Source organism: Pleurodeles waltl, chromosome 3_1 (assembly GCF_031143425.1).
Source record: "Pleurodeles waltl isolate 20211129_DDA chromosome 3_1, aPleWal1.hap1.20221129, whole genome shotgun sequence".
In the NCBI taxonomy this organism is placed as follows: domain Eukaryota; kingdom Metazoa; phylum Chordata; class Amphibia; order Caudata; family Salamandridae; genus Pleurodeles; species Pleurodeles waltl.
In genome coordinates this window covers 609,650,554-609,663,527 of record NC_090440.1, presented here as the reverse complement: position 1 = coordinate 609,663,527, position 12,974 = coordinate 609,650,554, and the positions used below count along the sequence as shown (strand labels likewise).

The window sequence follows — 12,974 nt, the reverse complement described above, 5'->3', positions numbered from 1 at the left end:
ATGAATACCGGGGAAGTTTGTAGTTGCTGTTGAACGAGTACTAGGAGAAACTTGCACATTGTTGTTTTGACTGCTCCCAGGGGCTGGGGATCATGGAGAGGCAATTTTCACCTCTGAAATCATAGAGTCCATGGGAGGTTGGCTTTCTAGTAGTTTTACTTTCACCCATTGCTATGGCAGTAGTAAAATGGGCGCCCAGCAGCCACAGGCAGCGGGTGCGCCAGTGGCATGCCGAAGGCGCACCAAAGGCAAGCCCGTTTGCGCCTGTCCGTGCCCAAACGGGTCTAGGGGCCAGGAATCCTGGCCAAACTTATCTCTGTCTTAAAAGTTGTACAAGTGAGCAACCAATGGCCTGCAGACAGCCACGTAGAAAATTACCATGCCCACCCGTTGACTTGTATCAGGTAGATGGAATGGGTCATCGCTGCTTCAACTGCAAGTTTGAGTTAAATCCATCCTCACTCATACACCATCACTACCTTCCAAGGAGGGGACAGAAGATTCACCCACTACTAAGCATTTTTGGAGGATGACGGTGATCAATAGCATAGCACTTCCCAAACTCAAGATAGAAGTTAGATCACTGCTAAAAGTAGAATGTTTGGACATCCTCTTTCGAACTGAAATATGGCTAAATGAAAACAAAGGCCCCAATCTGGTGATGGCTCTTCCACCTTGTTACTATATAAGAAGGCTTGATCACACAAAAGCAGCAGGGGATCGCTGTTATTCAAAAAGAAGAATTTAGCTCTGTAACATCCCCACTACCAGTTCCTGTCTGTGAGAATCTTCAATTTGATAACTTACTTTCCCCCACCTATGCTTTCTCTGATGTACTAATTTACAGACCCCCAGGTTGCAGCCAGCCATTAATGAAAGCTACACCTGAGATATTAGCTAGCCTAGCTATCAAGAAAAGTCTTATCATGATTTTAGGTGATTTCAATTTACATCTGGACAAGATAAACAATCCGATTGTAAAGAGATTTTTAATTGACTTAGAAAGAGTCCAATTTATCCAAAAAGTTTGTGCCCCTACACATGAGCCACGTCATACGTTGGACGCTGTTCTTAGCAATGATATAAAGATTCAGGTAGAACAACCTCACCCCGTACCCTGGACAGATCATCATTTCATCCCTTCCCATTTAGAGAATTCTTTAACTAAATCAGCACTTAATATGACTCCACAATCTGTCCCTTCTGTCCCTTCGTGGTTCAAGCTCTCCGCCACAACTTGGCTGAATATCCTCCTGGTCTCAAGACCAGAGCTAAGAGAGAACATAGATGAAGCTTATAGTCAGTGGGAACAATGGATTGAGCGATCACTAGACAAGAGTATCCCCTTTTCAAAACAAGATGCCAAGAGCAGCACAAGAAGAGCGCCTTGGTGTGATCATGGAGAAAATACTATGACCTTAAGCTAAAGTTTGAATACAAACAGACCATAAGAGTTTATCATAATGAAATTAAGAAAGCTCAAGCTTTGTTTTATGAGGGAAGATCAGTCAGGCATCCAACTCTCTGAAGGAGTTGTTCAAGATTGTCAAATCCCTTATAGTTAGTGGGCAGGGTAACTTTTTACTGCCATCCTCTATTTATCAGTTAAATGAATTAGCAGCTTTTTTTCAAAAGAAAGTTTTGGATATCTATCATTCATTGGTGGGCAATGTAGCTGCACCTATAGCCTGGGAAGACCTTATCCTCCCCACTTGGCTACCTTATCACAGTTTCCAGAGGTCAATGATGAGATCACTTGTGCCCTAATCAGGAAAGTCAAGTCAGGCTCTCCCCTAGACCCAGTTCCTTTGAACATGCTATCCATGGGTCTAGAAGTGCTACTTCCCTCTATTGTTACTCTGTTGAATCTGTCACTAAGATCAGGGACGGTGCCAAAGAAATGGAAACATGCAGTGATTAGACCACTGTTGAAGAAGGCTCACCTTGATCCAGCTATGCCTAGAAACTGTCAGCCATTTCCCTGTTATCTGGGATAGGGTAATTGCTAGAACAACACATCAGTGGCACTTTGGCACGCTTCCTAGAAGAGAATCACCTCATACATCCCTCTCAAAAGGGTTTTCATGCACAGCATAGCACAGAATCAGCACTTCTAGTAGTGACAGAGGAACTCAAAAGCTTTCTGGATCAAGGAAGCACTGCAGCCTTTATTCTTTTGGACTTAAGTGCAGCCTTCTATACTGTTGATCACACAGTGCTGGTAAGAAGGCTCAGAGAAGTGGGGGTTACAAGATGGAGCCCTGGAGTGGCTGTCGTCTCTCCTGGACGATAGAACCTTTCAAATAATTGAAATCTCCTGTTTCTTGGATATCGTGCCATCTAAGTGCGGGTGCCACAGGGCTCGTCCCTCAGCTCTACTATATTTAACATCAATATGCGTCTGCTAGCTAACATTGTACAAGAATTTGGGCTATCTTTCGTCTCCTCTGGGTACGACACTCAATTGGTTGTCTCCTTTACAAATGGCCCTAACATGGAAAATCAACTTTTAGCACCCTGCCTGGAAAAGTGCCTAAGTGGATGTCCAGCTGTTGTCTTAAACTAAATGGTGAGAAGACAGACCTCATGTTTCTGGAAAACAATTTTCCCCTCAGCCGGTCCATCGATTGGCCTAGATGCTTGGGTCCCTCACCTGTCCACAGCCCTACAATAAAAAGCTTGGGATTGTGGCTGGATCAAATCCCTAGGGATGGATGCCCAGCCAAAACAACTTGTAGCTACCTGCCTTGGTTTACTTCAAATGATCTGGAAGATAATCAACCTCATTCCTGAAAACTGAGAAAGAACGGTTATCCAGTCCTTGGTGGTCTCCCGACTGGACTAAGGGAACTTGCTGTTTTTAGGTTTGCTAACATTTGTTCTTAAAAGATTACAGGTAATCCAAAACACGGCAGCCAGACTTCTTCTCAGAATACCTAATTGTGAATCATTGAGGGAGGCCATAAGGGAATATTCATTTGTTGCCTAACAATGTGATAATTAAGTTTAAAGGCCCGTGCCTTGCGCACAAAGTTATTCATAATAAGGGTCCAGCGAAAATGAGGGATCTCCTCTCCCTCTATTCTCCAACTAGATCTTTATGATCTTCTCACCAACAGTTTTTAACAACTTTGAGAGTTACCTAAACTCTGAAACTCAATGTCCTACAATCTAAGGCATTTGAAGGAGGAAACTAGCTTCTGAAAAAAGCTTAAAGCTTGTCTCTTTCCCATGTAATGTTGCTTTACGTTGAGCCCTTCCTTTGATTAGTTAGCTCTCACCTAGCTCTGGGAAGCCCCTGGGCAGCCATGCGCTGTATGAATCCTATCACATAGCATAACAACGGAGCCGGTTCAGAGCCTAGTCCTGATGTATCCCTAGTTTCGAGGTCCATCTGTGACATGGCAGCAAGTAGAGGCCTTCAGGGAGGCTATCCTCTGCCACTTTAACATTTTACTGGATATCTCTGGCATGTCTTTGGGACCCGAGGGTATGCAGGGTCCTCCAGTTGAACTTCTGCTGTTAGGTCTACCCTCAGCGCCTTGTGGGCACTCAGGTCTACCCTCAGTGCCTTGTGGGCACTGTTATCAGCTATTTGTTACCTCTAGTGGCTTTTTTACAGTTGCCTAATTAGCCTTCTTAATTTAAATCCCCTGTTGTAATAAGATTTTTGAAAGGTTTACAACTGTATTTCCTCCAAAATCCTTTGTGATGCAAAAGTGTGATTTAGTTCTCGCTTTTTTGATGCGTTCCCCCTTTGAGCCACTGCACAGTTCTGCATTACATCTACTGACATTGAAGGTGCTGTTTCTCTTTGGCATGACTAGGGCGTGTGAGTGAGCTGCAGGGTCTTTCTGCCAGGCCACCTTCTACAACTATCTTCCCAGATAGGTTGGTGTTGATGATTTGAGCTTCCCTTCTCCTGAAGGTAGAAATTCCATTTCATGTCGGGCAGGCTATCACCTTTCTGGCATTCTTTGCTCCACCTCATCCCTCTGAGGTGGAAGACATAATTTTTGTATAGATAGTACCAAAACACATCAGGTTGACGATTAACTCTTTGTAGTGATCTGCGGGCAAAAAATTGCAAGGCAGTGCAAAAATGGACCGTCTGCGGATAGATTGTTACTCCAGTATTGGAACTTTCATAAATTCACATGCTTGAATCATTCCCCTTCGTCGAGATGGGAGCCCCCGGTATAATTTACACAAGCAGTGTTAAGATATATAGGCCTCTTCAATTTAACAGTCTATCAGAGTCATTTTGTGAAAAGGACCAAACTTGAGCATCCACCAATCAGGTGACAGCACCCTCTAGAATCCTCCTGAGAGAAGCTCCAGCACCTTAGATTTTCTACCGCACGTCGTGCTAGGGAGTCTTCTCAGAGTTCTGCTCTTTCTTCACACCTTTTCAACAGCATTTTCTCTCAGAGAAACTTATCTAACTTGATTTGTCAACTATTTTCCAACTATGTCTGACAAGGAGAAGAGGGGTCTTTTCAGAGACTGCAAGACTTGTGGAAAGAAAAGGCTTCATTCTGAATACCCTCACCAGGACTGCATTTACTGCCTCTACCCAGATCATTCAGCCAAAGACTATAAGATTTGTCGTACCTTTTCCTCTAAGACTTTAAAGGATAGGGAAGGCAGATTATTGATATGGCTGCAGAAACTAAAACACAGAAAAAATCCAGTTTCTGACTCTGAGAGTGATGACTCTTTAACATCCAAAAGATCATCAAAGAGGGCGAGATCAGACTCAAGATCTCCCTCCCAACTCTCAAGGAAAGCCCACAAAAAGACTGCTTCAGGGTCTTATAAGGGCTGCAGCCCATCTTTCTCTCCTAAGAAAGCTTCCAGGAAAGAGGAGAGAGGTCATTCTAGCAGTTCAGAGAGGCACAGAAAATCTTCCTCTGTACCACCATCTGTGCCTTTTAAGAAGCCATCCTCTGTTACTGCGAAAAAAGCACAGTCGACGACGGATTCATCGTCGACGGTACAGTCGGTGAGTACTTTTCCGACAACGACATCCAGTTCTGCGCTTCCACCGTCGACGGCTCCGCCAACGACAACGTCGACGAGGACAGGTACCCCACCGTCAACGAGAACTGCAGCTACGATATCAGCATCGACGACTGTCTACACATCGTCATCGGCGCTGATGTCAGTGTCAGCCCTACTGTCGACAACGACCTCGTCGACGGTAGACTCGTCGGTGAGACTCTCTTCTATTAAAATCTCTGTGCGCTCAGCGTCTACGACACCACCCATGACGAAGTCTATATATGCGCCGTCAACGACACCGTCGACAAGGGAGAAACATCAAAAAAGTGTGGAAAAACTGACGCCAACACATACATCACCTTGTAAGGTGTCATTCCTCGTTCCAGTGCACCTTTTAGAGGGAGACGAAGACTCTGATGACGAGGGGCCATTTGGAGCAGCCCATAGTCCATCTCAATTAAATGTAAAGTATTAGGAAGAGGAGGAGTATGAGGAAGCCTATGACCCCCAATTTTATACAGAACAAGAGCAATACCAACAGGGAGCATATATTCCATCCTCCTTATTGACTGACCTGAGAGCGATGTTGGCTGATTACAGCAGGCGCTTTCCCCCTCAAGGGGAACAACCTCCCCCAACGCCCGTCTCTGGGGTTACCACTCCACATCAGAGGCCAACTTCTTTACCTCTTGCGAATGTGGCTACTCCAGATATGACACTTCCTCAGGACACGGACATCTCAGAGGGAGATCAGGAAGAAGGGGAGGTCCTGGACACTCACTCCGAGTGGGACGAATACATCATCCCTGCCCCTCCTTCTCCTTCTCAGTGTAAGGTGGAGTCCCCACCAGAAGACATAGGAGGGTTTCACAATCTTCTAGAAAGGGCTGCCAAACATTTTGCTTTGCCAATGCCAACCAAGCAAGCAGACTGTATCCTATACGACTTTAAGGAGCCTTTCCAGAAATCCGTGCGCTCTATCCCGATGGTCAACTACCTGTGGGAAGAGGGTCTAAAGGTCATGCATAATCCGGCTACAGTTACAGCAGTACTGCCTCGTTTAGATAAGAAGTACAAAGCACCGGACGATGCACCAGCATGTCTAACTGGACACCCTCCTCCGGATTCGGTGGTGGCACAGGCAGCACAAAGAAGATCTAAGAATCCTTCTGCCCCGATTTCCACACCCCCAGACAAAGAGGGTAGACGGTTAGATAATATAGGTAAAATATTTTCCTCTATGGCTAGCCTAGTGGTAAGAGCTGCCAACTCTTTGGCTATATTGGCTAGGTTTGATAGGCAACTTTGGGCGGACATTGCACCTTATATTAGCCAGTTGCCGGAGGATACAAGATCGGAGGCAAACAAAACTGTACAGGAGGGTCAACGCACGTCTGCAGAACTTATCGACTGTGCAATGGACATAGCAACCACTACTTTTCGTCAGCTCGCTGGTGCAGCAGTTCTTAGAAGGCAAGGTTGGCTTAAAGCTACCTCTTTCCGTCCAGAGGTGCAAAATAAGATCTTGGACTTACCTTTTGATGGCCAGGCGTTATTTGGGAAACACATTGATGACGCCTTACAATCTATTAAATTGGACACAGACACAGCAAGGTCACTAGGGACCCTGCAATATCGAAAGTCTTCCTTTCGACCTAGAGGGCGTGGCCAACCCTCATACACAGGAGGATATCAACAGTACAGATATTCCACCTGCCCTTCCTCTTCCCAACAATATCGCCAGTACTACCGGCAGAGGCAGCCGCCGCAACCAGCCTATGGTAGACCTGGAGGTCGTGGACGCTCAACCCGCCCGGCCAAAGATTCAGCTCGGAGAGCCTGATGCATCCGAGGCTCCAGCTACATCCAATTCTCCTCCTTTCAGTCTGGGCGGGAGGATATCTCTATTCCTCATACAATGGCAAGCCATCACATCAGACAAGTGGGGCCTCCAATTAGTGAAACGGGGCCATACTTTAGAATTTACCCAACTACCTCCATCCAACCCCCTCTCCCTCCCCCCCGCAGGACTCCTTCAAGATACCCTCAACAACTCAAAAACGAGATCGAAAAAATGCTTCTCAAAGGAGACAAAGAGAAGGTGCCTCAAGACCAGCAGGGAACAGGATTTTATTCCAGATTCTTCCTCATTCGAAAATTGTGGAAGGATTGGAGGCCAATCCTCGATTTACGGGAGCTAAATACCTACTTAAAAAAGCAATCATTCCGTATGATCAGCCTACAAGACGTCCTCCTGCACCTCAACCAGGGAGATTTCATGTCTACACTAGACCTGAAAGACGCATACTTCCACATACCCATCCACCCTGCCCACAGAAAATACCTGAGATTCACCATAGCCGGCAGCCATTTTCAATTCTGTGTCCTTCCTTTCGGCCTGAAATCAGCTCCCAGAATATTCACCAAATGTCTAGCACCAATCGCAGCCTTTCTCAGAAGGAGAAAACACCAAATATTTCCATACTTAGACGATTGGCTGATAAAGGCAAAGACATACGCAGGGGCGCACAGATCAACAAAAAAGTGCGTTTCCTTACTAACCAACCTCAACTGGGAGAAATACAAGCCTTTACCAGCACGCAGTATTACCTTTCTAGGGCAAAACTGGACACACAATCCACCATGGCATGTCCCACATTAGAGAGGCAACAAAGGTTACTGACTCTAACAAGTTCCATACAGAAAAGGTTACTGTCCGTTTGTTCAAGTCTCTGTTGGGCATGATGTCTTCATGCATACCTCTAGTTCCTCTATGCCGTCTAAAGATGCGCCCCTTACAGGAGCAACTGAATCGTCAATGGCTCCAGGTGTCAGGCAGTTTCGAGGATCAGATAGACATAACTCCAACAATGCTCAGGGCTCTGAGATGGTGGTCTATAAGGCATCATCTATCAATCGGCCTTTCGTTTCTACAGCAGCCGGCTCCGTGGACCAAAACTACAGATGCATCCCTGGAAGGCTGGGAAGCTGTGCTACAGGATCTGCAAGTAAGTGGCAGATGGCCACCGCATCTGGCATCAATGCATATCAATTGGCTGGAGCTCAGAGCAGTGTACCTTGCCCTACAGGCGTTTCTTCCCAAGATCTCAGGATCGCAAGTGGTAATAAGGACAGACAACGCCACAACGCTGCATTACCTCAACAAACAAGGAGGCACAAGATCTCTCACTCTCTCCAGAGAAGCCCAAACAATTTGGAATTGGGCCTCGCAGCAGGGCATCACACTATCAGCTGTACACTTGCCGGGAATAAACAACAAGACAGCAGATACACTCAGCAGGCAGAAGTCGAGCTGCCACGAGTGGGAGCTAGACCAGTCAACAGTGGACCACATTTTTTCCCAGTGGGGAACACCAACACTAGACCTGTTGGCAAACAAGCACAACGCCAAATGCCAGTTCTTCGCAAGTTGGCATCACCAGAAGGGATCTTGGAGGAATGCGTTTTCGATAGTTTGGTCAGACATCTTTGCTTACGCCTTTCCTCCAATTCCGTTGATCCCACGAGTCCTCACGAAGATAAAAGCAGAGCCGTGCACTCTGATATTAATAGCTCCGTATTGGCCGCGTCAGCATTGGTTCGCAGAACTTCTTCTTCTGTCAATCAAACCTCACATTCTGCTGAAGCCGTTACCCCAATTGTTAACAATGAACAAAGGGCAGGTTTGGCACCCGGATCCGAAGTCGATGCGTTTATCAGCATGGCTCCTGACCACAGGGAGTTCGCACATTTGAATATTCCACAGGAGTGTAGGGATATTTTGTCAAAAGCCAGAGCGTATAGCACCAATAAGACTTATTATTGTAAATGGAGACGATTCTGTGACTGGTGTCATCAGTGGCAGATTGACCCATTAGTCTCACCACCACAGGAAATATTACTGTACATATTGCAGCTAGCTCAAGCTGGCCTGGCATATTCTTCCATTAAAGTTCACCTAGCAGTGATAGCTGCATACAGACGCTCGGATGCTTCACCCTCACTCTACTCCTCTCGTCTGATTAAGAGGTTCTTGAAGGGGCTTTTCAGAGTTTTCCCTCCTTTCAGACGACCACCTTTTTCGTGGAACCTAAATATCGTCTTAGCACAACTGATGAAACATCCGTTTGAGCCGATCCATTGTGCTTCTCTCAAGTTCCTTTCATGGAAGTTTGCCTTATTGGTAGCTCTCACATCAGCTAGGCGAGTCAGCGAGGTGCAAGCTCTCTCCATTCAAGAGCCATTCCTACAGCTTAAACACGACAGAGTGCTAATGCGGACTAATCTGCATTTTATTCCAAAGGTTCCTTCAGACTTTCACATCAATGAACCTTTAGTCTTCAAATCCTTTTTTCCTCATCCATCTACTGCGACTGAGAGGGCATTACACTCCTTAGACGTTAAAAGATGTGTTCAATTCTATTTGGACAGAACTAAATCTTTTCGACGCTCTAATCAGCTATTTGTAGCATACAGTGCTCCTAGAAAAGGACATCCACTCTCCAAGCAGAGTATTTCCAGATGGATCGTCTCAGCCATTCGCTTCTGCCATCAAGCAGCGGGTAAACCTCTGCACTCACCTGTACATCCTCACTCCACGAGGGCAGTCTCATCGTCAGCGGCGCTGTTCGCCGGAGTTTCACTACAAGACATTTGTAGGGCAGCAACATGGAGGAGCTGTCATACATTCACAAAACACTACTGCTTGGAATCTCTATCTCAGGGAGAGGTAGCAGTGGGTCAAGCGGTTCTCAGGAATCTCTTCAGGTGAAGGTGAGCCATCTCTTCTACATCCCTCCATCCTAGAACAGGAATGCACATTGTTTATATCACTTATATTCGCTTACACAGTCAAAAAAAAAAAAAAGAAAGTAACCAAGAGTAAAGAGAACATTGTGACAGACAGATAAGTGGTCATTTTTAATGATAGTATTCATATTACATACGTGTTTTGGGATACTTTTTGCTCTGTCGATCTGGAGATGTACGTATGTATGTATGTATGTATATATATATATATATATGTAAATGTGTTGATATATATATATAATATATATATATATATATATAGATATATATACAGGTGTATGCCTTTATAGTTACATAGATTTATATACAGTAATATAATGATGTTTTATTTATCAACGTGTTTTATATCAAATATGTTAGTATAATACAATGTGCATAGCTACTGCTCTCTACTCTGATTCAAGCATGTGAATCTATGAAAGTTCCAATACTGGAGTAAGAAAATAAGTTACTTACCTGTAACTGTAGTTCTCCAGTATTGGAATCTTTCATAGATTCACATGCGACCCACCCACCTCCCCGGAGAAGCTCACTTCACCTCTCTCTCTCTCTCTCTCTTTTTTCCTATCTTGTACGCACTTGTGCTTGAAAAATCTGAGGTGCTGGAGCTTCTCTCAGGAGGATTCTAGAGGGTGCTGTCACCTGATTGGTGGATGCTCAAGTTTGGTCCTTTTCACAAAATGACTCTGATAGACTGTTAAATTGAAGAGGCCTAGGGCCTTTCTCTGTTAATATATCTTAACACTGCTTGTGTAAATTATGCCGGGGGCTCCCATCTCGACGACGGGGAATGATTCAAGCATGTGAATCTATGAAAGATTCCAATACTTGAGAACTACAGTTACAGGTAAGTAACTTATTTTCTTCTCTGCATAAAGGTCTGCTGTGCACTGGCGAAGAAGCAGCTTTGAGAGGGTTCTGGACAATTATCAGGTACAACTGTGGACTCGATACATATGTTCATGAGGCACTACTGCCTCAACAGCTAGGTCTGTTGAGAGGGGTATTTTGACTGCTCAGTCTTGTGTGACATTTTCATTTGAACCAGTTTACTGGCCCACCATCTGAGTGGAATTACCATGATATCTATTTTCAAGGTGAGGAATCTGCAGTTAGAAATGTCCATCAGAAAAACAAGTTACTTACCTTCGGTAACACTCTCTGCCTAACTGTATATTCCTCACCAAACCTTCTGCCTCCCCTTTCTGTGAACTGGGTTTATTTTCCATCTTAAAAGACCCAAATTTAAAGGTCTGCACACAGTTGTGCCAATCTGACAATAGGCTCTGTATCTAAAAGCATGGACAGCCTCACAAATCAATTGATATTAGTGAGCAGAGTTGGAGCTTATATGTGACTCTGCTCATCACTTCGGGACAGCGTTGGCGCAGAGCTGCACAATGACGCTATCTAGTTGCATGCAGGAGTACTGCTTTTGAGTTTCCAATCAAGTTTGACACGGGTAGAATTCACAAGGTGAGGAATCTGCGGTTAGAGCTTATAAGAAAGAGGGTAACCAAAGGTAAATAACTTGTTCTTCAGCTGGGCCTTTGATGAATGTGTGACTGACTATGCTACAATTAGTCTCATCTACATAGAGAGGTTTAGGCACTCATTATAACCCTGGCGGTCGGTGACCGCCAGGGCTATTGTGGCGGTAGTACTGCCAACAGGCTGGCGGTGTGCCTGCCTCATTTCGACCGTGGCGGTTCCGCCACAGTAATACCGCCGGAACCGGCGGTATACCGGTCCTAATCCACCAGGGCAGCGCTGCCCTGGGGATTTCGACTCCCCTTACCGCCAGCCTGTCCACGGCGGTAGACACCGCCATGGAAAAGCTGGCGGTAAGGGGACTCGGGGTGCCCCTGGGGGCCCCTGCACTGCCCATGTACTTTGCATGGGCAGTGCAAGGGCCCCCAGGCACAGCCCCTTCGCGCATTTCACTGCCCAAATTTTGAGCAGTGAAATGCACGACGGGTGCTACTGCACCCGCTGCACATCAGCTTTGCCGCTGGCTCTATTACGAGCCGGCACCAATGTTGATGTGACTTTTCCGCTGGGCCAGCGGACGGTAACACTGTTACTGTCTGCTGGCCCAATGGAAAAGGCATTATAGGGAGCCAGGACTACCTGGCGGTATTCTGGCACCCGCCCGCAGCTGAGAAGACCACTGAGGTTGTAATGAGGGCCTTAGTGTGTTTTTGGGCCAGGGTAGAATACTCCCACAAAATTATTTTCCTGGTGCAACAGGAATAAGCATTGGTTCTCTATAGATGCCAATTACAATCAGTGCAAAGATATCCATGGTAGTTTGTCCCAATTAGCATAATTTTAAACATTCATCTGATGCTGTTTGTTCAAACGGCAATAAGCGTTCTAGATATACTTTAGATAGTTTCTGAAACTACTAAAGGGCAGTGCTATTTCCAAACCTTCTATTTTGTGCCTTCAAACTGTTTCACAACTGTATTAAAGTGTCCAATGTATGTATGCCCTCCCACATTGTTTCTTTGTCTCAGAGATACAAGACTAGCTATATCCCACCTATTGTAGGTCTCCCTGGGCTGTGATCTGTCGCACTGCTGTTTATGTGGCTTCACTCTTTATTGTGGAGAGGGTCTTTTGTTCTGATTTGCTCCAGGGAAGAAGTGGTTTAATGCAGCGCCGGTTTGGAACACCTGTTGTCAGCCAAAACTAAAAACTTGGAGCAATGCGCTACAGTGCGATGATTTATTATGGTCTCTGAGGTTAACTTGAGAAATGTTATCTGACTTCCTTTATTTTATTAGTCTTCCTCAGTGAACACACTGAAGCAGCTGGAATCCAATCCTGAGCCTATGTGTGATGCGGCAAACATCAGTCGGGAAGACATCTTTGCAGAGCTTAAAACCTGGAGAGAGATGCATACCCAGTAAGGTTTTTATTTATTGTACTCGGACAGGGTGGTTTAGGTAGGGAGTTGCACTAACTGCACGTTATTCATGAATTTACTGACATATGGGTGATTTAGTTTTCCAACACATGACAAACGAACATTGACATTGAATACTGAAAAACCAGATCCTCTAGTTTTCTAAGAAATGACACATAGTTTGGCAGAAATGTAAGCATTCGGTTTTGTCACATATCAGCCATTGATGTGGCAGTGTATCATTAATCAA

General features: G+C 45.3%; 1 protein-coding gene across 1 annotated transcript in view; it reads left to right on the top strand.

Moving 5' to 3' along the window:
• Window positions 1-12,974, top strand: part of LRRC56 (leucine rich repeat containing 56) — a 623,145-nt gene that overhangs the window by 474,157 nt on the left and 136,014 nt on the right. The window contains exon 12 of the mRNA XM_069223062.1: window positions 12,603-12,724. Within this exon, the coding sequence (XP_069079163.1) occupies window positions 12,603-12,724 (122 nt within the window). The remainder of the gene's footprint in view (window positions 1-12,602; window positions 12,725-12,974) is intronic.